General features: G+C 42.7%; 1 protein-coding gene across 8 annotated transcripts; it reads right to left on the bottom strand.

The window, feature by feature from the left end:
• Window positions 1-1,245: 1,245 nt before the first annotated feature.
• Window positions 1,246-21,136, bottom strand: MILR1 (mast cell immunoglobulin like receptor 1). 8 transcript variants are annotated; one of them, XM_046674589.1, is made up of 11 exons: window positions 21,031-21,062; window positions 20,894-20,938; window positions 19,835-19,902; window positions 15,447-15,716; window positions 12,137-12,421; window positions 10,381-10,527; window positions 8,183-8,272; window positions 7,598-7,654; window positions 7,409-7,477; window positions 6,913-6,993; window positions 1,246-1,608 (listed from the first exon to the last, which is right to left on the bottom strand). In XM_046674589.1, the coding sequence occupies exons 3-10, from the start codon at window positions 19,836-19,838 to the stop codon at window positions 6,941-6,943; spliced, it is 975 nt and encodes a 324-aa protein (XP_046530545.1). In that variant the 5' UTR covers window positions 19,839-19,902; window positions 20,894-20,938; window positions 21,031-21,062; the 3' UTR covers window positions 1,246-1,608; window positions 6,913-6,940. The 8 variants fall into 8 exon arrangements, with proteins under 8 accessions (XP_046530545.1, XP_046530539.1, XP_046530540.1 ...); XM_046674583.1 differs by lacking the exon at window positions 19,835-19,902 and having other exon boundaries at window positions 21,031-21,136; XM_046674584.1 differs by lacking the exon at window positions 19,835-19,902 and having other exon boundaries at window positions 1,246-1,440; window positions 21,031-21,136.
• Between the last annotated feature and the right edge of the window lie 5,571 nt (window positions 21,137-26,707).

The following is a 26,707-nucleotide window of genomic DNA, read 5'->3' as shown; positions in this document are numbered from 1 at the left end:
CTGGCAAGAAGATCCCTGCCCTGGGCCCTGCCCTTTGGAGGGTCCTGCTCTGACCCTTCTCCTGCTACACCCTTCCGCTTGGGACGTCTGAGAGGCCAAGGAGACATGCTGGGAGGTCATTGTAATCCTTAGGTGTCTGTGTTTTCTAACCTATAAGTTGATGTGCTCCTGGAGGCCTCACTGTCTCTGTAGTGTGTACTGGGGAAAGGTCAAAGGTAAGGCACTAGCCCACGTCCCTCCAGGGCAGTAAATGAGAAAGAAGGAAACCGATGAGCTTCAGGCATCACAAAACCACTGTTGATCTTTCCTCTGGCTAAGTGTCCCCTTTACATCCTTTGGGAGAAGCAGCACTAAGAGAAGGAAGTCTCCTTAGGTTGTAGTCCACCAGCCCTGGGAGCAGAAGGGGCAGAGGGACAAATGCTTGAGGGCAGCTGGTCAGAGCACAGCTGTTTGCAGCTCCTCATCCCAGCAAGGTCTTTGTGCTGTCCTCGTGTTACCCTGTGGATACTGCCTTTCCCAGTTTTCTGTTGGTCTTTTTCTTATTGATTTCTAAGAGTTCATTATATATTATGGAACTTTGTACTTTATCTGAGATGTGGGTTCAAAATATTTTCCCCTAGTTATTCTTTTGACTTAGTTTATGTTTTTAAAATGTAATTTTAAAATGTTTCATCTAATTAATTAAATTTAACAATCCTTTGTGTCTTCTGGATTGTGAGTCACACCTAGAAAAGCCTTCCCCTCGTAAAGATTATTTTTAAATTCCTCCTATTCTAGCACATCTGTGGCTTTATGTTTAGGTATTTTAATATTTGATCTATGTGAATTAATTTTGTTGTAAAAAATAAAGTAGGGAACCAATGTGGTTCTCAAGTTTGTATAATATATTGAATAATCCGTCTTTTCCCCAGTGATTTAAAATGCCATGTTTTTCATATACTAAATTCCCGTATATATTTAGATATATAGCTGGACTTTCTATCCTGTTCCATTGTTCTCCTTGTCCACCCATATACCAATACCACACTTTTAAAATCATGGTAACTTTATAAAGTTGTTTCCAACCTCATACAGACCTCCCTCTCTCTCTCTCGCTCCCCTTCTCTCTCTGTCTCATTTATGTTTACTCATAAACATCTTGAATCCTGCACCTTTTCTCTGTATTCCATTTCCTGCTTCATCAAGTACACTGTTTAGTTGTTAGTAGTTCTTTCAATAAGAACGTGTGATTGGAGAACCTCAGTCTTTGTCTTAATACCTTTATTTCACTCTGAGTCTTGACTGAGATTTTGCCAAGTGTGGTAGATATTTTGATTGGCTCTCTTAAGCCACGTCATAACCCTCCTCCTATTTGGTGGAATCAGAAACCTAAAAACTTGCAGTTCCCTTGCTGCCATGGCTGTGAGTATCTTCCACGAATCAGATGCACATGTACAGGATCTGGAAGGTAGAGGGAGGAGGAGGTTTTTGCTGAGAAGCAATGTCTGCAGTGGCAAAGCTCCACATCCCACTGTCTGGGCTCCAGTTTCCGGGTGTGAGCAGTTGCGGCAGGGGCAACGGCGGTCACAGCAGCAGCAGTAGTTCTCTGGGCTCAGATTGGAAGACAGTCTACAGATCAATTGTTAAAATTGAAAAGAGAGCTTAGCAACATTGCTGGATACAAAGTCAACCAAGAATAATGATTGTGTTTCTATATATCAACAGCAGGAAATAAAAATACAACTTAGCATAGCATCAAAGTATCAAGTACCTAGGAATAAATCAACAAAAGATGTGCAAAATGTTTATGCAGAAAATGATAAAACACCATTGGGAGAATTGAAGACATAAATAAATGGTGAGATATTTGTAGTTTGCAAGACTTAATATTGTAAAAATGCTAATTCTCCCCAAATTGATCTATAAAATCAAGGCAATATCAATCAAAATCCCTATTATGTTAATTTTTTTTTGTTTAGAAAATAACAAGCTGACTCAAATTTACATAGAAGTGCAGAAGGTCAAGACTAGCTAAGACATTCTTAAAAAGAACAAGGTGGGAAAATTTGCTCTTCCAGTTAGCAAGACTTATTTAAAAGCTGAGTATGGTATTGATATGAAAGAGATAAGCAGAACAATGAAACAGAATCTAAAGCCCAGAAAGAAACCCGCATGTATATGGACATTTGATTTGTGACAAAGATGACACTGCAGTTTAGTGGGGAAAGGACAGTCTTTTCAGTAGATGGCGCTGGAGCAACCGGGTATATCCGTGCGGGGGAGGGGGAAGAAATATGATGCCAGTTTTACGTCACACACAGAAACAGTTCCAGGTGGATGTAAACTGAAATATGAAAGTAAACTAAAAAAGCCTTTAGTAGACAGTAATACAGGATAATTGTTGTATGACCTCCAGCTGAGAAAATATTTCTTCATCTGGACACACATACACGAAAGAACACTAATCATAAAGGAAAAGGTAGAGAAATTAAGCTCTTAAATTAGAACTTTTCATCATTAGGCACCATTAAGAAAGTGAGAAATCAAGCTACAGAGTAGGAGAACAACCATTAAAAAATAAGAAAAAGTCAAAACACCTCAACAGAAAAACAGGCTAAGAGCCTCAAACAGGCAGTTCATAAAAAAGAAATCCAAATGACCTATAAATATAGGAAAAGGTGCTCAACCTTATTGGTCACCAGAAAAATGCAAATTGAAATCACAAGGAGACACCACTATATGCCCACCAGCATGGTTAAATTACAGGCAGAGCCAGTGTTGCTGCAGATGTAGGGAATGGGAACTCTCATACCGCTCATGGGAATGGAAAGGTGGTAGAACTAACTACTTTGGGAAATAGTATGGCATTATCTACTCAGACTGGAGATAAACATACCCCATGAGCCAGCAATTCCATTCCTACGTATATTCACCACAATTGCATGCACATGGGAACCCGGAGACGTGTTCATAGAATAAGAATGGTCATAGCCACATTATTTGTAATAGCCCCCACCAGACAACAACCCATAATAGATAACTGACAGTATATTCAAACAATGCAATACTACTACATGCAGCAACAGGGATAAATCTCACAAATATAATGTTGAGCAAAAAAAGCCAGAACACAAGAATAAATGCAATATGACTCCATTTATATTAAATTCAAAGAGAGGCAAAACTGAAGACAGCGTATAGGAGCGCATACTTAGGTGGTAAAACTATAAAGAAAAGCAAAGAAGTGATTCCCATAAAAGGGAGTTAGGTCAGGGAAATGGGGTTGTGATTGCGAAGAGGCAGGCAGAGGGCTCTGTGGCTGCTGGCAACACTCCACCACTAGTGTTCACTTGATATAACTTATTAAACTGTACATGTATTTTTATGCATTTTCATATAATGCGTGCTCTATTTCACAACAAGAAAAGTTAAATGTGGATTTGAAAAAGAACCAAAGTGAAATTTCTAGACATCAAAAAATGTAGCTGTTGAAACGAAAACTCAATAGATGCTCTTCTGCTTTTCCTCTTTCTTCCCTTCCTAAACAATTGAATCCCAAAGCTGTTGAGGGGCTGAATGTCTGTGCAGGGTACAATAAGATGGAGTGGGAAGTCACAGTAAGTGGGAGCTGGGAGAGGAGAGGGTGGTTGTGAGAACTGCCTGAGGATGAGTATACAAAGGAGTTCACAGTACCTGGAACCTGGTATGTGCTCAACACATGGCAGTTATTATTATTGTTGTTATTATAGTCATTATAAGGGAAATGTTGAGAGATGGCATACCAGCCACCTCTGTATCCTGTGTCACTGTATCCTCTGGGTCTCACCTACGATTCTAGCTGCATCTGAGGCTTCACTCACTTTGTGTTGACAGCTTGTTGCTTCAAGTGTACAACACATAGCACTCATTTTCTGCCCTGGGGCTTTCCAGTGCCCTGGGTGAGACACCAGTGGAAGCTTGCTTAGAATGCACAGCCTAGAAGTGGGGTAGGCATCCCCTCCTAGGGCAACCCTCAGCTGATGGGATCTGGAAGTCAATGTATTAAAGGCTTCTCACTATCGGTCCTCAACTGGACAATTCTGAGAGACGTTCTTTCACTCCTCAGAAAGTTCCAGTGGGATCAAGCCCCAGTTGCCAACAGCAGTGCCCAGCTCAACAATAGCACCCTTGTACTGGCTTTTCCTCCAGTCCCTCACAGCTGTTCCCTTGGGTCACATCCCAAATAAATTATTTGCACAGAAGGCCTTATCTCAGACTCTGCTTTCAGGGCTAGCCCAGGATAAGACAAGGTATCAGAAGGTTGTAGAAAGCAGCCCTGGGAAATGGAGTTACTCCCTGGATGGACGGTAACAAGACTCCGTTGCTGGTGGTCAGGGGAGTGGTGACAACCCTTATACATGATAGCTTCACAGTTACCAAGACTTTCCCCTGCAGAGGCGGAAAGTGAAGCACATGGTTATGCAATAGTGTGAGCACTTGAAAGGCATGGGGCAGTGGTAATTATATGGGTCGTGGAGTTGGCTGGCTTCTATGAACTGCTTTAGAAGCTTTGCAGGGAGAAAATGAGAGGCTGTCGATTGAGGGCATGCTGTGAATCCCAGAGGCAGTCTGGACTTAAGACCTTGGAAGGTCTGAACAGGATCAAATCCAGTTGCTGGTATGGTCACTAATTTGCTAGCCCCTCCACACCCCTTGTGTTGGTTCTTTCCCTTCTCTATCTCACTCTCCCTGGGCCCTCACTCCTGTTCCCGGGGATCACCTCCCATTTCAACTACCTGCACCCGAGTCCTTGTCTCAGGCTTTGCTTCAGGAAGGAGCTCAGGTTAAGACAGATGAAGAAGCCGATGATGGCCAAGTCACCAAGTTTATGACCTTCAAAGTCTTAAAGGTTTCTGAGGGAAGCAGCCAATTAGTATGACTCAGAGTAGGCATCATCATGCTACGAATAGCCTTTTTTGAATTCTTATTATATTCCTGGCCCCATTCCAAGCCCTTTACATTCATTACCTGAGTTAATTCTCAAAGCAGCTTCACAATGTATGTTTCATTTCTCCCTCTCTCTGTCTCTCTTTCTCCTTACAAATGAGAAAACTGAAGCCCAGACATGTTAGGTAACTTATCCAGAGTCACACCGTTAGGACTTGACAGAGCCTGGATTCAGCTCAGTCTGTCTGACTCTGGAGGCCCCCACACTCCTATCTCTATGATATACCCATTTCCTCTCAACAAAAGTAGCAACAGAGAAAGGGGGGAAATTATGCTAATGAGTGCTGCTTTATGGCAACAAAATCCTCAGACTCGTCTGGACCTGTGTGTGCGGCATCCATCCCCACAGCCAGTGCTTCCGCTGTTCTCTGCTGGGATTTAACTCCTAGTTCAACCACTTACGGAGACGTGAGTGACCTTGTAAAATTACTTACCTCATTCGAGTCTAAGTTTCCTTACTTGTAAAAGCAACTTAATATTGGCCTTGTAGGATGTTATACAGAGTTAGTGTCTGATAACTGATAGCTATGATTTTTCTAGTTAGGGGTCCATTGTTGGCAACAATGATGACTGAGGCCCAGGCAACCCCCCAAAAGAAGAGCAGAGCAGAAAAATTTTGTTCAAGTTGCTTTGTTTGTCTGGAACCCTAGAAATGCCTCTTGGCTTTTATTGGATTTTACTTATAGCTCCTAGGATGAGAGAGTCAATCCAGAAATCATTTTGTCCCCTGTAGTGGGCTGAATGGTGGCTCCCCAAAGGGATATGTCCATGTCCTGACTCCTGGTATCTATGAACGTCACCTTATTTGGAAAAAGAGTCTTTGCAGATGGAATTAAAGATCTCGAGATCAGGTCATCCTGGATCATGTGGGTGGTTCCTAAATCCAAGGATGAGCGTCCTTATAAGAGAAAGGCAGAGGAGGAGAAGCCCGTGTGAAGACAGAGGCAGAGATTGGAGCGATGCAGCCACAAGCCAAGAAACACCAGGAGCCACCAGAAACTGGAAGAGGCAGGGATTCTCCCGTAGGGCCTTTGGAGGGAGCAGAGCCCTGCCGACATCTTTTTTTTTTTTTCCTTTTTAACAATAGCAGAGCAGAAACTTGATTCATTGATAAACAAATGGATGAGGCAGAGCTCATGCTCCAAAACACCTTCTACCCTGCCGACATCTTGATTTTGGACTTCCGGCCTCCAGAACTATGAGACAATAAATTTCCGTTGTTTCAAGCCACCAGTGTGTGGTAATTTGTTACAATAGTCCCAGGAGATCCTCCCTTCTCCCAGAACTCAACTCTGGGCTGTTCTCTGCACAGAACACTGATGGGAAAGGCGCATAAAGACACGCCTTTGACATCAGCTAAATCTGGAGGACTGAGGGTCTATGAAAATCAACACAATATTTTTGCAGCCTTCCAAAATCTGAGAGCAAATTTAAACAGCAACGGATAGCAAATGTGTGCTTGTGGCGCAATCCTGCCTTCCTCCCATGGTGACTGCAGGCACTATTTTCTTCAGACACATTTTCAAGGTCACCAATTTTTGTCTTAGAATTTAGACATGGTTTTTGCTTTGCGTGTTTGCTTCTGAGCCTTCAATGTTCATGGGGACAGGGACACCGGGAAGATGATCATTACAATGCTTCCAGGATGCACTTAGGAAGAGCACAGTGGTCTAACAGTTATTCTTTTTTAAATGATATGGAAATGTGGAGAACGGTCCATGCCTAAAACTAGCAAAAGCATTTAGAAACTGTCATCAGTCAGGATCCCACCTGACAAAACTGTTGGCTGATGACAGGATTGGATGATTGGATTACCTGAATGAGCCAATGGAATAGAGTTTAACATGAAAAACAGTGATTCTCTGTAGGTAACCAGGTAAGACATTTCTTAGCGTGAATCAAGTTTGCTTTTTCGCCATGTCAATCAGCTTTAGAAAAGCATCTTACCCCGAGATGTAGTTTGTATCTTTAAATTTCACAAGACGAGTTCAGAATAGACATATCCAGTTTTACAATCATTATGGGCTTCTGAAATATAAAAGAGAAAATAACTCAGTAAACTTAGGATATATATCCATAGAGGTTCTTAAAAAAAGTCCTATTTTAGTAGCTGGGTGGCCTGACAGAACCAAGTGTTAACTGGTTTTTCCTGGACTATATTAAATAATTTATTCTTGAAAACATTTTAGAAGTGCACCTGCAACCTCCTCTCTGGAATTTTCAGATGATGCTCTCCCCCAACATCCTTCCCTCCTCCCCACCCACCCTTCTGATGAGATTAGATTTCTTAGGAGCCGTGGTAGTGGGTGCTCTTGGTTTCACACGGTGTGCATGTTGCCCTCGTTCATCCCATCCTTGGTCTCCTAAGGCCCAAGAGTATGGTGGCCTCACAGGGACCACTGTCTCATTTTGATAGCATCTCTTATCCCAAGTTATTGCTCACCATGATCTCCTTGTGCCACCTCCTGGAACACGGGGGTGGTATAATGTATCTCCTGGGAGTGTCCAGTCCCTGGGCAAAAGACAAGGAACAGAGTTATTGGGCCTATAATTCAAGTCTCTGATCACCTGAGGGCAGTGGCTTAGCCCTCGCAATGGTGCGTAGCCTTCAGACTTTGCAGAGAGCACTTACCATCTTGGGCTGTGGAAACACACTGCCTTGGTTCCAAGCCTGGCACAGATTTGTCATCTGTAGAATGGGAGCAATGTAAATTGGGAGTTAGTGGTGTTTGCGTCAGACTGGGCAGGCAAGCTGCTTAGCACAGTGCCTGGAACGTAGCTGGCCCTCAGTCAACACTGGCTGGGATTGTGTTCATTGTCGGCCAAGGGCCTGGGTCTATTTACCATCGAGCATGTATGATGCCTGCTTTAAGAAATGGTCATAAAAGAAGTTGGAACACAGTGCAGATCATTCAGAACTGACAGAAAAAATCTCCAAGATATGTTAAGTGAAAAAATCAAGAGGAAGAATGGCATATCTATGACATGCTACCATTGCTACCATTTGGATGCTAACATACACGTAGAGTATCTGTGGAAGGGTTTCAAAAGCTGGTTGTTGCTCCCTGGAAAGTGGAACTGGGTGTCAGGGATGGGAGGGAGACATTGTTCTCTATTCTTTTTCTTCAGTTTTTTACCCATGTGTCTGTATGAGCTCAAAAAAATAAAACAGACAAAAACCTAAAACCAACAAAAATACCCAACAAAGTTCTCTTACCTGCTTGGTTTTGACAGATATTTGCATATATTCCAACTTCCATGGGTTTATTTCCATAGTTTCTGGGTGCATTATCTCTCATAGCTTTTCCTACATAAATTGGTGCAGAATCATTAAATTAAACCAATTCAGCCACATTTTTCTCATCTCCTCTGCCAAGGTGCAGAAGTCCCCAAAGTTCTGAAAGAAAGGATGACCTGCTCCAACTGCCTAAACTGTTGACTATTGAAGGAAAACCATGGACTCAGCGAGAAGTCCACAGCACCTGCTTCTCCAATCCAGGAGCCCTTCTGATTTATCTTCCTGGCTGTGCAAGTAACATCCTTTGCCTATCAGATTACGCTGGAGATGGCTGGAGACACATTTTCTTTCCTTTGCTGAAAAGAACAGTCTGTAAAAAGCTTTGTAATGTCTGTAAGAGATAGTAAATTACCCAGCTGAGTTATTTGGCCCTGGCTAGTAATCGAGAATATTAATTGCACTTTTGCAAGAACTGGGCTTTCTGTAGGAAGAGGAGACAGGTTTTAAAAATGAATGAGATGTATAAATTTTGACATCTATTTTCAACTTTCAAGTCAACTCAGTCCCTTATGACTCTCTAGAGACAGAGGGAGGCACAAGGAGCCCAACATTGGTCACTTAGTTCTCTCTCAAGTTCAGATACACTCTCTCCCATGGCTCCATCATACAGGTCAGAACACTGAGGATCAGGCAGGCAAAGGAGCCTGCCCAGCGCCCCTCAGCTCGCTGGTGGGTGCTGATGTTGTGACACAAACTGTCTTTTGTGCAGATCTCAATATTCCTCCATTCTTGTGTGCCAAATGAAAAGGCCACTTTGAAATCATAACTAGAGGTGGTCATCAGGTGTGAATAGCGAAAAGCAGTCCCTGGGGCTTGATGCAGCGCTTAAGGTGGGGCAGAGGGGAAGGATGCTCTGTTTGTCTTCACGTCGTGAGCTTCCTCCCAGGGGCAGACCCAGTGAGGATGCTGAAAAGTACAAAGCAAAGCTCCTGCCTTTGAGGAGCTGGCAATCAGGACTCATTACATCATTGACAGGGTGCAGTGCAAGATGAAAATATGGGGCCTCTTGTTAAGAAATTATTAAGACTTGTACACCCATGTTCAAAGCAGCATTATTCACAATAACCAAAAGGTGGAAGCAACCCAAGGGTCCACTGACGGATGAATGGATAAACAAATATATATCTGTATCCATGTATCTATATATAAGGGAATATTCTTCAGCTTTAATCTTTTTTTTTTTAAGATTGGCACCTGAGCTAACATCTCTTGCCAATCTTCTTCCTTTTTTTCCCTTCTTCTTCTCCCCAAAGCCTCCCAGTACATAGTCGTATATTCTAGTTTTAGGTCCTTCTGGCTCTGCTATGTGGGACACCGCTCAGCGTGGCTTGATTGAACAGTGCTAAATCTGCGCCCAGGATCCCAACAGGTGGAACCCTGGGCTGCCGAAGCCAAGCGCACGAACTTAACCACTCAGCCACGGGGCCGGCCCCTCAGCCTTAAAACTGAAGAAATTCCAACACATGCACAACACCGATGAACCTTGAGGACATTATGCTAGGTGAAATAAAACAGACACAAAAGGACAAACACTGTATGATTCCAGGATACGAGGTCCCTAGAGCAGTCAAATTCATAGAGACACAAAGTAGCAGGGTGGTGGCCCGGGGCTCGGGGCGGGGGATGGGGAGTTATTGTTTAGTGGGGACAGCGTTTCAGTTTTGCAAGATGAAAAGAGCTCTGTGGAGGGATGGTGGTGACGGCTGCACAACAATGTGAGTGTACTTAACGGCCCTGGACTGTATACTTAATGGTTAAGATGGCAAATTTTATTGTTATGTATATTTTACCAAAATTAAAAAGAATTTTTTAAAAGAGTAAAAACAAAGCATTAAGAATTTCAAAACAGTGACAGCAGAGCCTTATGGGGACCTGTGTGACTGCACAGGCCACACGACCATGAGCAATCTAAATAAGAAAGGCTTTTACCAGAGAAATAAGTGCCAGCCCATGCGGGAACCGAGCAGGAAGTTGATTTCTTTACCTTCCCCTTTCGCGTCTTCTCCCTCTCTTTCCCTTTTCTTCACATCCTGTTTCTGATTCCCCTTTCCCTCCCTCCTCACCCTTTCCCTGCAGTCTGTACCCAAAAGGCATGGAAAAGCTCCTAAAGAACTTACTTGCTTTGTACTTTGGTAGTATCCAAAATGCCAGCATTAGGATTATTACTATCAGCAGCAGTAATAACCCCGGAAGCAGTAGCTGCAGGCAGAAAGGACAGCTGTCTCTGCCTGGAAGAAGACAGCATTCGCTGGTCACTGCGCAGCCTGCTTTTCAATGACATTGAACTGTGAGAGGTTCTGGAAAGGGCAATCACACTGTCTCCCAAGTTAACCAGTCACTACACACCTGGCTCCCCGCCCTGCGACGGACCCCTGCAACTCTTGAGAGTTGACTTGTTAGTCAGCGAAGCTCTAAAGTCATGACCAAGTACATCTTCCACAAGGGATCATACAAGGGAGAGAAAAGCAGCACAGCATTTAACAGACTGGTTACTGGCAACATTGTGAGGGTCATAAGTCTCAGTATGGCCTGGCCACTTACTAGGCAAAGCCCTTAGTCATGTTGGCATGATTTATGTCTCCCGAACAGCTACCGTTTATTGAGTATTATCTACATACCAGACACTGCGTTGAGCACTTTGCATGTGTTGCCTTATTTATCTTATTGGTATCACTGCCAATTTACAATGAGTGGAGTAAGGCTCAGAGAGGTTAAATGACTTTCCTAAGGTCACACAGCTTGGAAATGCTGTGATTTATAGGCAAAAGCCTGACTCTGGGGCCTGACTCTGACAGCTGCCTCACTTGTTAGAACTTACAGAATACAGGGCTGTGGGCTCTGTTCTTCTGAGGATGAGGGCGGGTGAAGTTTTCATTGCCCAAGCATACCTACTGCCTTTGCTAACCTAATTTTTGTTCTATCCTCTCCTCCCTCGATGGCTGGACCTTCATAAGGACCTGGAAGACCAGGCTGGAATCTAGAATTCTCAGAGTCCTTGGAGTTCTGCACTGGAACGTGAGAGCATGGGGAGAGCCAGCCCCAGCCCTGGCCTGGCCCACTTCCCACCAGGCTCTGGCCTACACCTGAAGGGGCCTCACACGCATGTGAACCCCTAGCCTACACGTCCAAATGCCGACCACACCCCCAACAAACAGGTCTCTTGGCTCAGGTCCAGGCATGCTCACATCCTCACTGTGGTCCACCTTAGGGGGATGAACTGGGAGATAGACTTATGCAGGCCCTGGAAGATGGGTTCTAATCTGATTGGGTATTTGAGTTCGAGCACCCAGAGTGTGGTGTGGAAAAGTGGAGATATAGGATCCAGGAGGGTACATTCCCATGGCCCCCTGGACTCCTCAGCCTGCGGGAAGGTACATGGCCAACAAGCACCAGAGCAGCGTCCTCCAAAACACAGGACTGGGACAGGGGCCCTTCTCGCCCAAGCTAAGGGTGGTACTGAAGTCTAGATGCACCAAGCATTAGCAGTGGGGCAATAAACAGCCAAGCAGGCAGGTACAGGTATTAGAAGTCAATAAAAAATGACGAAAAAGCGAAAGAAAATCGAGAGACCTGCAGCTTCGGGAGAGACGCGAATTCTACTGTGATTGCTTAGACCCTGGGCAGTGGAAGGGCAGGGGGGGAAGCAGGGTGAAGTCAGGAAGTCTACTACAAGGTGCATTCCTTTCCCAGCTTCTAGGCTTTTCTGTGGTTCCCTTATGGAAGAAAGCAACCCCATCAGAGTTTGTGTGGACCCTACCAAAGAAAAGGCATTTGGAAGCAGGTGGCCAAAGTGGGAAGTGGGCAGGCAGAGAAGTAGCTGCAGTTTCTGGAAGCAAATCCAGACCCTGTTGAAAGAGCTCAGGCACCCCTTACCTGTTGAGGGCATGGTGAAGGGTTGACTGTATTTTGCATGGTTGGGCAATCTGTTTTTGGCTTCACACCTATATTCTTCCCTTTCTCCGGTGATCCTCTCTGTTAAGTTAAATTCAGCAGGTTCCCTTACATTCTTGGAAATAGCAGGTGATATGGCGATGTCTTTTTCAAAGAAAGTGTAATTGATGGGCAGAGAGCCATTGTATGAGATGCAGCGGAGTGTTATGTATCGGGCTGTTTCTGTTTGAAAGGCACTAATGTTCAGCACTGGTGTGGTCACTGGGTCTAGAAAAATAGAACTGCGTGTTAAAGGGATAAGCAGGTTGGGTTCACTCACTCAGTCAACAAACGTAGATTGAACCCCTACTCTATTCCTGGCTATAGACCCAAAGATGGATCCCTTCTTGAGAAGTCAAGAAGCTCACAGCCCAGCGGGAAAGGCCCATGGATATTTGGCTAACCCTGTGCAGTGCGGCATGAGCCACGTCCTGAGAAAGCCAGAGGCCAGAGAGCAGCTCTCTGCTTTAAGGTATCAGAGCAAACTTGCCTTTCGTCAGAACTCACAATTTCTTTATTGTTGATAATGAGCATAATTTTGTCAAAGATTCATTTCCAAGTATGAAGTTGAGAGGCACTTCTATTCCCAATCCTTATAAGACTATAGTGTTTTTTTAGTCAAAGAAATCTAAAAATATTATCTTTTCTAACTGTAGTTTCATTTATAGAATTCACCTGTACCGTTATCTTCCACTTCCTCCCCAAAGCAGAAAGTAACCCTGACAAATAGATTCAAAGGAAATTCTCAACCAGAAATAAGTGGGTCTGGTGGGCTCTGTCAGAGCACACCCTACTTCACAGGTGAATCCAGCCATATGATTTACTATAAAATTCATTAATAAAACAGTATTGTAGGAAAGGAAGGCAGTTGTTGAGTACCCATCATGTGACAGGCTTGCTACCCACATCATCTCTTTTCACTTCACAACAGTGCTACAAGGTGGATGGTATCACGCCCATTCCACAGATGAGCCAACTGTGATTCAGAGAGGTTAATAAACTTGCCCAAGGTCACACAGCTAGTAAATAGCAGAGCCAGGGCCAATTTCCAAGCGGATGCTTTTTTTTTTTTTAACAATATTAACTTGGCACAGAAACAATGAAACATGAAGACCAAAGTACAAGTAAAATCAAAGAAAATAATTTAGAGTCTCCTGGCTCCATCCCTCCCCTGAGAAGGAATCCTTGTGGCAGCATCCTCGACAGAGTGGTACCCGGTGATGATGGCCTCACAAAACAACTTTGGGAGTAGCACCAATAGGATGTTCTCCCTGCGAACTGAAATCTACCTCCTGTAACTTTCACGAAGGAGGCATCGAAACATTCATGAGGAAGCAGAGAGCATGGACTCCTCTCTGAGATGAGATGATTCAAACTGGACCAAGTATTGATATCCAAAGTGACTGGAAAGATGCAAACGTCCCTGAGAGATATAAGGGCTGGTAAGGGCATCACAGCATCAGAGTGATCAGGGTGGGGAGTTGCAACTCTTCAATTAAAAAGTTATATTAAAAAAAAATGTCAGGGGCCAACCCGGTGGTGCAGCGGTTAAGTGTGCATGTTCTACTTCAGTGGCCTGGGGTTTGCCGCTTCGGATCCTGGATGCGGACATGGCACCGCTTGGCAAGCCATGCTGTGGTAGGCATCCCACATATAAAGTAGAGAAAGATGGGCATGGATGTTAGCTCAGGGCCAGTCTTCCTCAGCAAAAAGAGGATTGGCAGCAGATGTTAGCTCAGGACTAATCTTCCTCAAAAAAAAAAAAAAAGTCAAGGAGTGTTTTAAGGCTCATTCAGCAGCTCCCTTCCTTATAAAATTTTTCCTTTTCCCTGCCAATCACATGCCTACCCTCCTCACCTCATTGTACCCACCCTGGCTGGAGATTCTCATCCAGAGTTAAAATCAGATAATGTGAGGGTCATACTACCTACCTTCTCAATTCATATTTTAATAATTGAGAACTGGAGATATATCCAAGCTATATCCAAATGAAATATCCAAAGTTGCACAGGAAGCAGGCGGGACACAGGTTCCCCGATGCCCATTCCATTGCTCCTTCTGCTATACCAGGCCGCCCCTTCCAGCAGGAGTCTGACCACCAGAGAATATTATCAGCTGGGGTGCTGCCCTCACATTATCTGACATCCTAGGACTATGTTTGCAGGAGTTTCCCCCTTTCTTCACATTTCTTTTACAATTATGGCTTCCATTCAGTTTGTGCTCAAAATTGTCTTAAGATGGTTGGTTCTAATCCAGAGCCCGTGGCATCCGCTAAAGCCTTATGCAGAAATTTCCATCTGCAGTCTCATGAGCATTTCTCAGGGGAATTACCCATCATTATCACTGGACTCTTAAAACACTTATAACCCAAGAAGCTAAGAACCATTGACCTCTAGAAGAGGCGTGCAATGGAACTTTCTGTAATGATGGAAATGTTCTATGTCTGTGTTGTCTAATGCACCAGCCACCAGCCACCTGTGGCTACTGAGAACTTGAAATGTGACTAACGAGACTGAGGAACTGAATTTTTTGTTTCGTCTAGTTTTAATTAATTCGAATTTAAATTTAAATTACCACATGTGGCTAGTGGCTACCATACTGGAGAGCACAGACCTAGAAAATCACTCAAAGATTTGATCAGTAAGTCAGGGCTCCTGTGTTTAGAAGACTCCAGGTACAGTGCACACATATTACCCAGAAGCCACCTCTACCCCTCCCAGGAGTCCATTATCAAGATCACCTTCACAGATGAGGCCATTCATGCTGGGTTGTGAGAGACTTGGGGTGGGAAGATGGGAGAGTAAATCTAGCAGTGATAAGATGTAGTTGGGTGGGAAGAGTGCTGGCCAACGGCCACTGCAAAGAGAAGATGGTGGAAAAAGCCTAAAGCTTTGAAGACCCTTGCCACTGGCTCCAACGGTGATTCTAAGACTTATTTGAATCTTCCGAGAAAACATCATTTTTTGCCTATGTGATGAGAATTCAAATAAAGCATCTAGAAAAGATCTCTACAATTTTCCAAATTGTTGCTATAAAACTTTTTGTCTAAGACAATCAGCCTATTATTATCTGAAATAGCCAAAAGTCTTTGGGAGAGAAAGTGAAAAGGAATTATGAAGAATAAGGATCTCAGGGACATACATTCCAGGCTCCTGAGTGAGTGAGTGTTCCCAAGGGCAATGGAGAGCCCATCACAGAACAAGAAAGAATACCACAAATCACAGGGCCCCCGAGGAACAAGCGCCCTACTTACTGGCAAACGTGAAGCTGAACTCTTGACTATATCTTGAACAGTTAGAAACCTGGGTTTTGCATTTGTAGGGGCCCAAATCACCGGCTTCTGAGATCCTTAGGTTAAAAATCATGGGTTCACCTTTTCCATCCCAGGTTCCCAGGTGTTTCATACCCCGAAACATAACATAGGTGATCTGTAGTGATTTGTTCCGGTTGGAACAAAATAGAGAAACGTTCTGACCCTTCATGATCACATCTGTTTCTGAATACACTTTCGGAGAAGGGAATTCTGGAAAACAAAATAACACAAGAAAAAGTCCTTGTTAAAATCTCTTTTAATAACTCAGTGTTGGTCTAGCCACATTTTGGGGGTCGAGGTGGGAGAGACACTGTTCCTGGTGAACTCTCCAATGGGGGGGCATTCTTTGCCTGCGTAGCCAGGCTGACCAGTGTGTGAGGAAGCCTCAGCAGCCACAGGGACCCCTCCAGTGAGAGACGGGAGACCTTGACAAGCTCTCTGGTGCCTGCTCCCTCTCCTGCCAGTGACAGCCTGAAGTGATCTCTCTCTTTTTTTGCTGTTTCCGGAAAACATAGTTGTTTAATTTAACTTATTTATTTTCATATATATTTTTTATTGAAGTATAATTGACCTACAATGTGATGTTAGTTTCAGGTATAAAACATTGTGATTCAATATTTATATACATTATGAAATGATCACCATGATGTCTAGTAACCATCTGTCACCAAAGTTATTACAATAATATTAACTATATTTCTCATGCTGTATATTACATCCTCGTGACTTATTTATTTTATAACTGGAAGTTTGTATGAAGTGGACTCTCTTAAGACTGGCTATGCTGACTTAGAAATATTAAAGTTCCAGGTTCTGTGACCAAACATTATGTCTGGTGGCTTGTTTTGTTCATTATTTATTTTAAATTTTTTATTTTGGGAAATTTAAAACATAACAGTAGGGAAGAGAGTATAACGATCCCCTAGAGACCTATTATCCTGCTTCAATAATTATCAACTCATGGTGGGTCCTGTTTCAGCTGCCCCCACTCCCTTCCATTATTTCGAAGCAAATCCCAGACCGCATATTATTTCATCCATACATTTCAGTATTGAGAAAGAGGATAGCAGCCCCTGACAGATGGGAACTGACCTGGTGAGGATCTGACCTGTCACTCACACTAGAACACCAATACCAGACAAGGCCGCTCTATGACCGTATTGGATGGAGACAAAAAGAAGTTGACTCCAGGGGCTGGCCTGGTGGTGCAGCAGTTGAGTTCACAAGTTCTGCTTCGGCAGCTGGGGGTTCACAAGTTCAGATCCTGGGTGCGGCCCTACGCACTGCTTGTCAAGCCATGCTGTGGCAGGTGCTCCACATATAAAGTAAAGGAAGATGGGCACGGATGTTAGCTCAGTGCCAATCTTCCTCAGCAAAAAGAGGAGGACTGGTGGTAGATGTTAGCTCAGGGCTAATCTTCCTCACAAAAAAAAAGAAAGAAAGAAAGTAAGAAATTGACTCCATAACCATGTCTGCACACAGACAAAGATATGAAGATTGTCCAAACCTCAAAAACGGCCAAACATCCTCCCAAACTGGCTAATGTGAGTGACTGCTGCTTTTTTTTATCAGTCACAGCTTTAGCCTTGCTCTGTTCTTCTTGCCTTTTGGATAAGAATTATTAAGATATCCAATCATATCATTATTCCCACTTCCTAAAAGAATCCAATCCTGAATAGAGCCTGCAGCTTTGAATCTTCCTCAAAATCATCTAACACAAGTCCGAATCTTATCATAAGTCCCTTTTAACACACGCTTGCTGAGACGTCCTGTGGTTCCCATGGTATGCATTTTCTCTCATTGCCGCAAGTCAATAAACCCAACATTGTTCAACCACACGTGTCCCTGTGATGATCTTTGGCTGGAGGACGCTGATAGTTTGTATCTCTAAGAGATAGGGACTCTTTAGTAAACACAATACCATTGTCATACCTAAAAATTAACAATATTTTTTAAATGTCATCAAATATCTAGGTAGTGTTCAAATTTCCCCAAATGTCTGATTTTTTTTAGGATCCAAAATGGTCCATTGTAATTAGTTGATATGTTTTGTAAATCTTTTTTAATCTACAGGCCTTTTCATCTCTTTTTATCCCCCCTGCAATTGATTTGTTGAAGATTGCAAGTCGTTTGTTCTGTAGTGTTCCACAGTCTGGATTTTATTGGTCATATTCCTATGGTTTTCTTTATCATGTTCTTCTGTCTCCTGTCCAGAGGCTTGATGAAATTCAGATTAGCTTTTATTTAGCAAGAATGCATCATAGCAGGTAGTGTGCACTTCCATTAGGGGGCACGTAATGCCTGATTCTCTCTTTTTGTTTCTTAGCAGGCTTTCACAATAATCACCCAGAAACATTATTTCCTTAGTGGTTGGAAAATGGTGTATACTAATTCTATTATTCTTTCTTCATTCATTATCTGAAATAGTTATATAAAAAGATACTTGCCCTTGTCAACTCTTTGGTTACACTGAGGTACAGCTTGCATAGAAAAGGTAGGGTAAATGTGTGGTTCTCTCCCTATATTGACCAGTTTTGAAAATAATAAATTTATTTCCTAGCATCTTATAACAGTGAAATATTTTATTTTTTGTTTAAGAATCATTATGAACTCATAGATTTAACCATATCTGATTTTTTTTCAATCCATTGCAATTATTCTTATTGTCCCATTTTTTGGCCATGGGAAGTGTCTCCAACTAGGCCTCTGAGTCATTATTTTTTTTAATTGAGATCATAATAGTTTACATCAATGTGAGATTTCAGTTGTACATGATTTCTTGACTGTCACCACATAAGTGCTCCCCTTCACCCTCTGTGTCCACCCCCCACCCCACTTCCCCGGTAACCACTTGGTGGGCACTTGGATTGTTTCCATGTCTTGGCTATTGTGAATAGTGCTGCAGTGAACATGGGGGTGCATATGTTACTTTGGATTGTTGATTTCAAGTTGTTAGGTAGGTACCCAGTAGTGGGATAGCTGGGTCATACAGTATTTCTATTTTTAGTTTTTTGAGGAATCTCCATACTGTTTTCCATAGTGGCTGCACCAGTTTGCATTCCCACCAATAGTGTATGAGGGTTCCCTTTTCTCCACACCTTCTCCAACATTTGTTATTTTTAGTCTTGGTGATTATAGCCATTTTAACAGGTATAAGGTGGTAGCTTAGTGTAGTTTTGCTTTGCATTTCCCTGATGATTAGTGATGCTGAATATCTTTTCATGTGTTTATTGGCCATCTGTATATCATCTTTGGAAAAATGTTCATATCCTCTGCTCATTTTTTGATCGGGCTGTTTGTTTTTCTGTTGTTCAGTTGTGTGAGTTCCTTATATTATGGAGATTAACCCCTTGTCAGATATATGATTTGCAAATATTTTCTCCCAATTGGTGGGTTGTCTCTTTGTTTTGATCCTAGTTTCTTTTGCCTTGCAGAAGCTCTTTATCTGATGAAGTCCCGCTTGTTTATTTTTTCTTTTGTTTCCCTTCTCTGAGAAGTCACGATATTCGAAAAGATCCTTCTAAGTTCGATGTCAGGCTCCTGAGTCCTTTTGACATGATCCCAGTAGTCTTTGATAGCTTGTGTGTCTGTATTTTATTACTTAAAAATGCCAAGGGAAAAAGTACCTGTCATCAGAAAATCTAATACAAAAAAATAAAATTATAAAAGAATTAAGAGAAATATAGGGAAACATTTTTATATCACCCGGTAGGAAAAGCTCTTCCGAGTAAGACACACAAATTAGGAGCCATAAAGAAAAGATTGAAAAAATTGACTACCTGGAAGCTTTAATCTTCTCTATGGCAAAATTAAGACAAGTGATGGCCTAGAAGAAAATACTTAAAATATAAATGAAAGAAAGGATTCTTTTTATATACATAAACCAATGGCAAATGATAAGAAGAAGATAAACAAGCAAATAATATGAATAGATAATTCCCAGAAGAAGAAATGCAGATGGCCATTAAAAAGTGTTAGGGCCAAGGGATGGCTTGGGTGGCGGAGAGATTAGACACCTCAAAAATGCCATCCATCCCCTCCTACTCTTTGATCTGGACACTTAACATTTTCTCAGTCTTACGTAAGCTCAGCTTCAAGACAAGGCCTCTCCTCTCTTTCCAATCAGGTAATCATCCCTAAATTTCCTTTCGATGGGAATGCTGGAGCTTTCATGGCCAATAAACATGAAAAACATGCTCAACCTCACAAGTGATGAGGCAATTGCAAATTAAAACAACACAGGTATTATTTTTTACTCATCAGATTGGCACAAATTTAAAAACTGATGGTATCCACTGTTGGAGAGGAGGTGGGAATCTCACACTCACCCATGTGAGTGGTCACTTTGGGTGACCATGTCCAGGTTCAGCGTTCTGGGAAGGCAACTTAGCAGTATCTGTAACAATTCAAATGTACACGCCCTTTGATTCAGCAGTTTCACTTCTAGGACTTTATCCTACAGAGATGTGCTCACGTTCTCATGTGTCCACAAAGGATGTTTTGTACAAGGCTGTTTATTGCAAAATTGTTTGTATTACAAAACAAAATGGCACAATCAATGGGGAGATGGTTATATGAATTACGGCTGAGCCATATTATGAAATGCCATACAGCTGTTGAAAAAAGGAGCTAAATTTACATTCACTCCTTAGATCGATGGCTGTGATATATTGTTAATTAAAAAGAAGACAAGTCACAGAAGAGTGTGTTGACTAGGATATTAAAGAGAAAATGACTGTTAACAGTGATTCCTTCTAGAAGTAGAGAGGGGAGAGGGATTGGAGCAGGCGTAACAGAACTTTCCCACTTTATATAGTGGCAACAACAACCTGGGCTAGCATCTACTGACGGCTCCCCATACACCAGGCACTCTGCGGAGGGGCGTGTCATGTCTCAGTCCTCACGACAACCCTCCCAGGTAAGTGCTTTTGTTAGCCCCACTTCACAGAGGAGAGAAATTAAGCTTAAAGTGGTTGTCTCAGGGCTCTAGGCTGCCAGCTGGAAAACGGTAGAAACAGGGTTAAGACCACAATCCCGGTTAGTCTAGCTCTATGCTGATAAACTGCCTCCAAATATATATTCTTAGTGTTGGTTGAATTATTTTACAATGATTATGTGTTGATTTTCTCATTAAAATACAACAGAGAAAGAAACGTTTCGATGTAAAAACAATCTCAATATTTTGTCTCTGAGTCTCAGGAAACAGGCTCCAACTCCCTCCCTGGAATTATTTTATTTTAAACAGTAGGGCATGGAAAAAACTTTACTCTTCAGTTGTTCATCTAAAAGTGTGGAAAAAGTTATTCACGAGTGATCGTGTTTAAAGCTGTTCATCTTAGCATTTCAGTGAAAACGGTTTTAGCGTGAGAGAAGTAAACGAAACTCACCATTTGTTTTTTTCATCGTCTCACAATCCAGTGCGGCTGTTTGAGCTGAAAGGGAGAAAAGGAGCATGAGAAAACTCTTCTTCCACATTACGTTCTGATTTGGAGATTCAAGCCTCAAAACAGTAAGTGAGCCTTACATGTGAGCAAAGAAAAAATGCCAACAAACTGTTGCATAGAGAACGGTTTGTTCAAATGGCACCACATTCTCCCAAATGAAAGCGGAGCGGAGGGAAAGGAGGTGCAGCGGAACCTTAGCAATGAATCATTTAGAGAACTTCCTCCTTTTTGACCAAGTCAAAGAAATAGGAGTTGTGTGGACAAGCTTGACACAATATGACTGGTTGGTTTGACCAACTCGTGTTTCTCAGGGAGTTCTTGTCAGAAGAGAGAGACGTGTGTAGGGAGCCCCCAGCTCAGGCTGGCTGGGAAGTTGGGCAGTGGGAAAAAGAAATAGAAAAATATGACTGTGATATTGTTTTTGTGTAAACCCACCTGATCATCTCTCTGTGCATTCAGCCTATAGCAAAAGAAATTTAATGGAAGTTTGGGTTAGTCTTGGGAAGCAAACGTTGACTGTTTAGAGCAGACACACACAAACATGGCATCAGAAATACTTGACTGCGTTAAATGCTGGTTCCCAGGCCCCACCCTGGACTTACTGGGGATGAAACCTGGGACCCTGAATTTTATTAAGGGCCTCAGCAGTCTTAGAGTCTCTAAATTACAACCTGGAGAGGCTTATGATTTCAGTTTTATCCGATCCAGAATTCTCTAAGCGCTGTGAAGTGTATGTAGAAGGAAAGCCACTCATTCCGGTGTCACCGGTCTGAAGTGGGGAGCGGTGGGGGGCTTCCCAAGTAGAGGGAGCTGTCACCTGGCTGGGCCACTTGGGCTACTGATTCTTGTTGCCACCAAGGGTTGGCCCTGTGGGTCTCACACGGTGGCCAGGTGCCCTCTCTGTGGGGAAGCCAGGTCCCTGTGCAGGTACAGGTTCTTCCAGGACATCGTCCAACTTCCAGTATGAACTCACCCCAGGTCCTCTTTGCTCAGGCTCCCCAGCTTCCATACTGTGGTGATCAGTCATTCCCAGTTCCACACCTAGCCCCCACTGGGGGTCTAAGCAGAGCCAAGGTCTGCTGCCATCACCACCACTTCCTCCCTGCCTGGCCGCCACTGTCTGGAAGCAAATCATCCTATTTAGCCCTCAGTTCATAAAAGGCTTTTCTTCCCTTCTGACAGTAAACATTACTTCTCAGGCCCCTACTCTTCTAAAAAAGACAGCGCTCAGTGACTGACAGTGATTTTCATCCTGTGACATCAGTGGCAGCTTCTTAGACTAAATGAGAGGAAGGGAAAGAGCCCCACAAGTTTAATCTCTGGTGGGATGACCCTCAGTGCCAGAATTTCTGCTAAAGGGAATCAGAGGTTTTGTTTTTGACACTTTCCCCTTCGGCATCTCATCCGTCCTTGCTTGGGCAGAGGGTGGGGCTGGGGTCCTGAGAACTGTCATGCCTGGAAGGACCAGGGGGCTTTTTGGAAAAGCTGACGTGTCTGGGGCATTTCTGTGCATGGAACTTTCAGCTGACACAGGAAGCTTGCAGACCACAAAGACAACAGAAGAAAGCAGAGGAAATGCTACTTAACAGCTGTTAGCAAACGTTGCTAAGGAGCGTATTAGCAAGGCCCTGGAAGAGGACCGTAATGTGTCAGAGCTTACACAATAAATCAGAAGTGAAGTCTCGAATAAAAGAAAAAGTTCATCCATGCATCTGGTATGTCCCTTGGAACCCAAATCATGCCAAATCCACATTGCCATGGTCCACAGTAATTCACCATATTGATAAGATCAATAACAATAAATAGGGGCCGGCCCTGTGGCTGAGTGGTTAAGTTTGCGCACTCCACTTCCTGGCCCAGGGTTTCGCCAGTTCCGATCCTGGGCTCGGACATGGCACCACTCATCAGGCCATGCTGAGGTGGTGTCCCACATGCCACAACTAGAAGGATCCACAACTAAAATATACAGCTATGTACTGGGGGCATTTGGGGAAAAAATGCAGGAAAAAAACCCCAATAAATATAGTCATACAAACAGTAAAGTTAGTGTATTCCTTTCTGTTGTCTAAAAGCTTTATAGTTATAATCTCTTTTAATCCTTACAAAACCTCTATGAGGTGTACAGAGGTATTATTAAAAATATGTAACAACCAGTAGAGTAATATAAATACACAATTCAATGCATGGATCAAAAATTTAAAAATATATTCTACCACCACCCCTGCTTTCTCTCTAAATAAAACCAAGCCATATTACAAAACCACTTAACGAGTGATATAAATTTTCATGCAAATCATTATTTGAGTCATTCTCATAATTTCCAAAATTTTGTTGATATTTAGAAGTGATAGTCTTTCAAGACAGGGCTCATTTGACATGAGAAACTGCCTTGAAATTTTCCAATGAATTCCTTGAAAATTGGTGCCCCATTGGATAACATGTAGCCTCAATAATTAGAGAATTCCTCTTCCCATCAATGATATTGTTCATAGTTTAAATCCTCAACCCCTGATGAACAATAACAATGACAAAATTTAAAAATCTTCCAGGCCTTATAATGCTGTTTGAAAATTTTCTATATCTAGTATTTCTATTATCTTACATTTCTAAGTCACAAAAATCGTTTGATCCGTTGGTTTAATTTTATTTATCCTTCCACAGAACTTTATAAATACCATTTGGTAAAGTGTCAGGATTTAATAAACATAAATGACTTTAGAAATCATTTACTTTCACTTTTTCCCTCAAACAAATGCATTTACATATAGTAATTTATTTTAAAATATTATCATTTTTCTCTTGGAATTGATACTTTGTTTTCTTACAAGGAGCATGCCGTATTCCTTCATTTTTATAGTATCTTCCACTTCTCTTTCATTCATCAAATTAATCTTATAAATCTAAAAGTATTAAAAATCTCTGTTAGAACATCACTCATTAAGGATAAACCTCCCTAAAATGTTTCATTTTCCAAAGATTTTACCATTTCCATTAAAACAAACATGCAAGACTTCACAGTTTGCACGGCGACTGAGCAGGTGCAGGACCACAAGCTTGTGAGGACAAGGCCCCAGAGCCTCCAGTTTCCGTTATCTCGACTCCCAAGTCTTGAGATATATTACTTAATTCTCTCTGACGTTTATTTGATGAAAGATGGTAAATAAAAAGTTTATCAGGACAATATTTCAAGTGATTGACATGATTCGCATCTTTCGTTACATCACTCAGAGAGGACCTCGGAGGGTTAGACCCGCCTGTCTGAGGACAGGTTCCTGAGCAGCAGGGCCTGAGATGGGATTCTTGGGTATGCGCTTTATCCCGGGAATGATGGAAGGAGAAGGGAAGGAGCCTGGCAAGTAGGACAGGATGGAGAAGAAACTAAGCAAAGATAAGGGTTCAGCTGAAGCTGACCCACAGCCGGCCCCCACAGGGAGAGCTGGGGTGTGAGTTGTATACCAGGGCGTTCGATCCATCTTGTGGCGAGGGAGCTGGGTTTTTACACCCCCTCCTTGTTCGGTCATTGCTTTTGGGCCTGGCTGGGTGTCTGCATAGAGCCACCCAGGCATCTCTGGACAAGCTGTCCTCCTGAGAGGGTGAGCCACTCTGCCCAGTCTGGAGGAGGGGAGCTCAACAGCACTCGCTCACCACCCAACCAAAGGGTCTAGGAGCAGTTCATAAAATCTTGGCCGAAACTCCAGATTTCCCAGATTTCCTCTCTACCCTTGTCCAGTACTCCTACTCTGTACAAAATCCAGTAAGATTTTCGTGAGTCATTGAAACCATGTTTCTCAAGCAGTGACAACAGAATTTGGATATAGTATTTCAGATGTTCCTTCCCCTTTAAGAGATGCGCAAAAACCAATTAAACTATTTTCAAAGTGTTGGATTTTACATTCTAAGTAATTTTAAAGATTTTATTTTTCCTTTTTCTCCCAAAGCCTCCAGGTACGTAGTTGTGTACATTTAGTTGTGGGTCCTTCTAGTTGTGGCATGTGGGACACCGCCTCAACATGGCCTAATGAGCGGTGCCATGTCCGCCCAGGATTCGAACTGGCGAAACCCTGGGCCACCGAAGTGGAGTGCACGAACTTAACCACTTGGTCGCTGGGCCGGCCCCAATATTTTAAGTAATTTTAAAATATATATTATGGAAATAGTTGAAGCTTTGGGGAAAATGATGGAAATTTTATTGCTTTAATTTATAAATTTTCCGAAATTTGTTTTCTTATTTCAATAGTTACGGTTTACAACAAGGAGTTCTGCTAATTTAGGTCATAATGATACACCCATGCTTTTTTATTCTTTTTTGAAATTCTATTAATTTAATGTCTAAAAATACTTAATTATTTAAAACTGTAGATTAGATTGTGTTAAAAATTCTGATAGAATTTTCTGAATATTCTCACTTGCTTTATAAATACAATTGTGATTTAAAATTTTCCAGAGTTATTATTTCAATACCTGCATGAACAAGTTCAATGTATTATTTTCATTATTTTGTTCACTGAGACTGTAGAATTTATTAGAGCAATGAACTTTGCCAGAATATGATGACCATTCTGATTAAATATTTTTTTAATTAATTATTTTTTTTTTGAGGAAGATTAGTCCTGAACTAACTGCTGCCAATCCTCCTCTTTTTGCTGAGGAAGACTGGCCCTGAGCTAACATCCATGCCCATCTTCCTCTATTTTATATGTGGGACGCCTACCACAGCGTGGCATGCCAAGTGGTGCCATGTCCGCACCCAGGATCTGAACTGGGGAACCCCGGGCCACCGAAGTGGAACGAACGCACTTAACCGCTGCGCCACCAGGCTGGCCCCCTGACTAAATATGTTTAGCATTTTCAACTTTCCACATTATAATTTCTGAGCCCTCTTTATTCACAATACAACTTCTGGGTGCTGTTCATATTTTTGTTATAACAATCAAATTGTTTTCCATTCCAGAAATAGAAATCATTTATTTTATTTGTACTGTTTCTTGTACAGTGTAAAAAAGACACTCTGAGCTGTTCTGACTCAGGCATCATAGCAGATGATGTTCCCAGCTGCAATTCACTATTCATTCCATTTTTTATTTGTTCCCACAGATTCTGTACTTGGTTAAATAGTGCCCCCCAGACTGCATATCCACTCAGAGGCTTAGAATGCGAGCTTATCCAGAAATTGAGGTCTCTGCAGATGTCGTTAGTTAAGATGCAGTCATGCTGGTGTCCTTATAGGAGGCAGCTTGGTGGTTCCTCACAGGGCAGGGCTGGCAGGGGCTCCTGTCGGGTTACCTGTCCTCCAGATGTCCTGTGTCCAGGATGGCCTGGGCTGCTGCTGAGAAGGTGGCTCTCCCTGGGCCCTGGAGTGATGTCCACTGACCCCCTGCCCTGCCAGGGAGGGGGCTGCTGAGGATTCAAGGAAGATCGAGTCGGTTCACAGGCCAGCTGCTCACCTCGCCCTCCTTCTCTTGTCCTTTTTTTTTTTTTTCCCCTTAATAAATTTACTCACAAAAAATGAGATTGTAAAGGGTCTGGGGGCTGTACACAGGCAGGGGCCTGGGGAGCTTGTACACGGGGCCGGGAGACAAGGGGGCCTCCAGGTGGAAGGGTACTTTTTAATAAAAAAAAAATAATGGGAGTTACAACCACCCCTTCCCCTCTCCCCGATTAAACAGACGCAAAAATAGACGTCTCTGAGGTAAATGGGGAGCCTGGGGCTTAAGGGTGTTGAAAGGGTTTCACAGGTGGCAGGGCTCAAAGCGGGTG

The sequence above is a fragment of the Equus quagga genome, chromosome 11 (genome assembly GCF_021613505.1).
Source record: "Equus quagga isolate Etosha38 chromosome 11, UCLA_HA_Equagga_1.0, whole genome shotgun sequence".
Taxonomy (NCBI): domain Eukaryota; kingdom Metazoa; phylum Chordata; class Mammalia; order Perissodactyla; family Equidae; genus Equus; species Equus quagga.
The sequence above is the reverse complement of the archived record's forward strand: the minus strand, read 5'-3'. Positions and strand labels throughout refer to the sequence as shown.

What these genes read in the sequence shown, in the direction of transcription:
- MILR1 (XM_046674583.1), bottom strand. Translation starts at nt 21,097, where the DNA reads ATGTGGTGCCATTTGAACAAACCGTTCTCTATGCAACAGTTTGTTGGC. An exon ending in CATTTTTTCTTTGCTCACAT is followed by an intron (nt 20,939 to 21,030) that starts GTAAGGCTCACT and finishes TCTCCCTTTCAG; the next exon opens with CTCAAACAGCCGCACTGGAT. An exon ending in CTTCACCATGCCCTCAACAG is followed by an intron (nt 10,528 to 12,136) that starts GTAAGGGGTGCC and finishes ATTGAAAAGCAG; the next exon opens with GCTGCGCAGTGACCAGCGAA.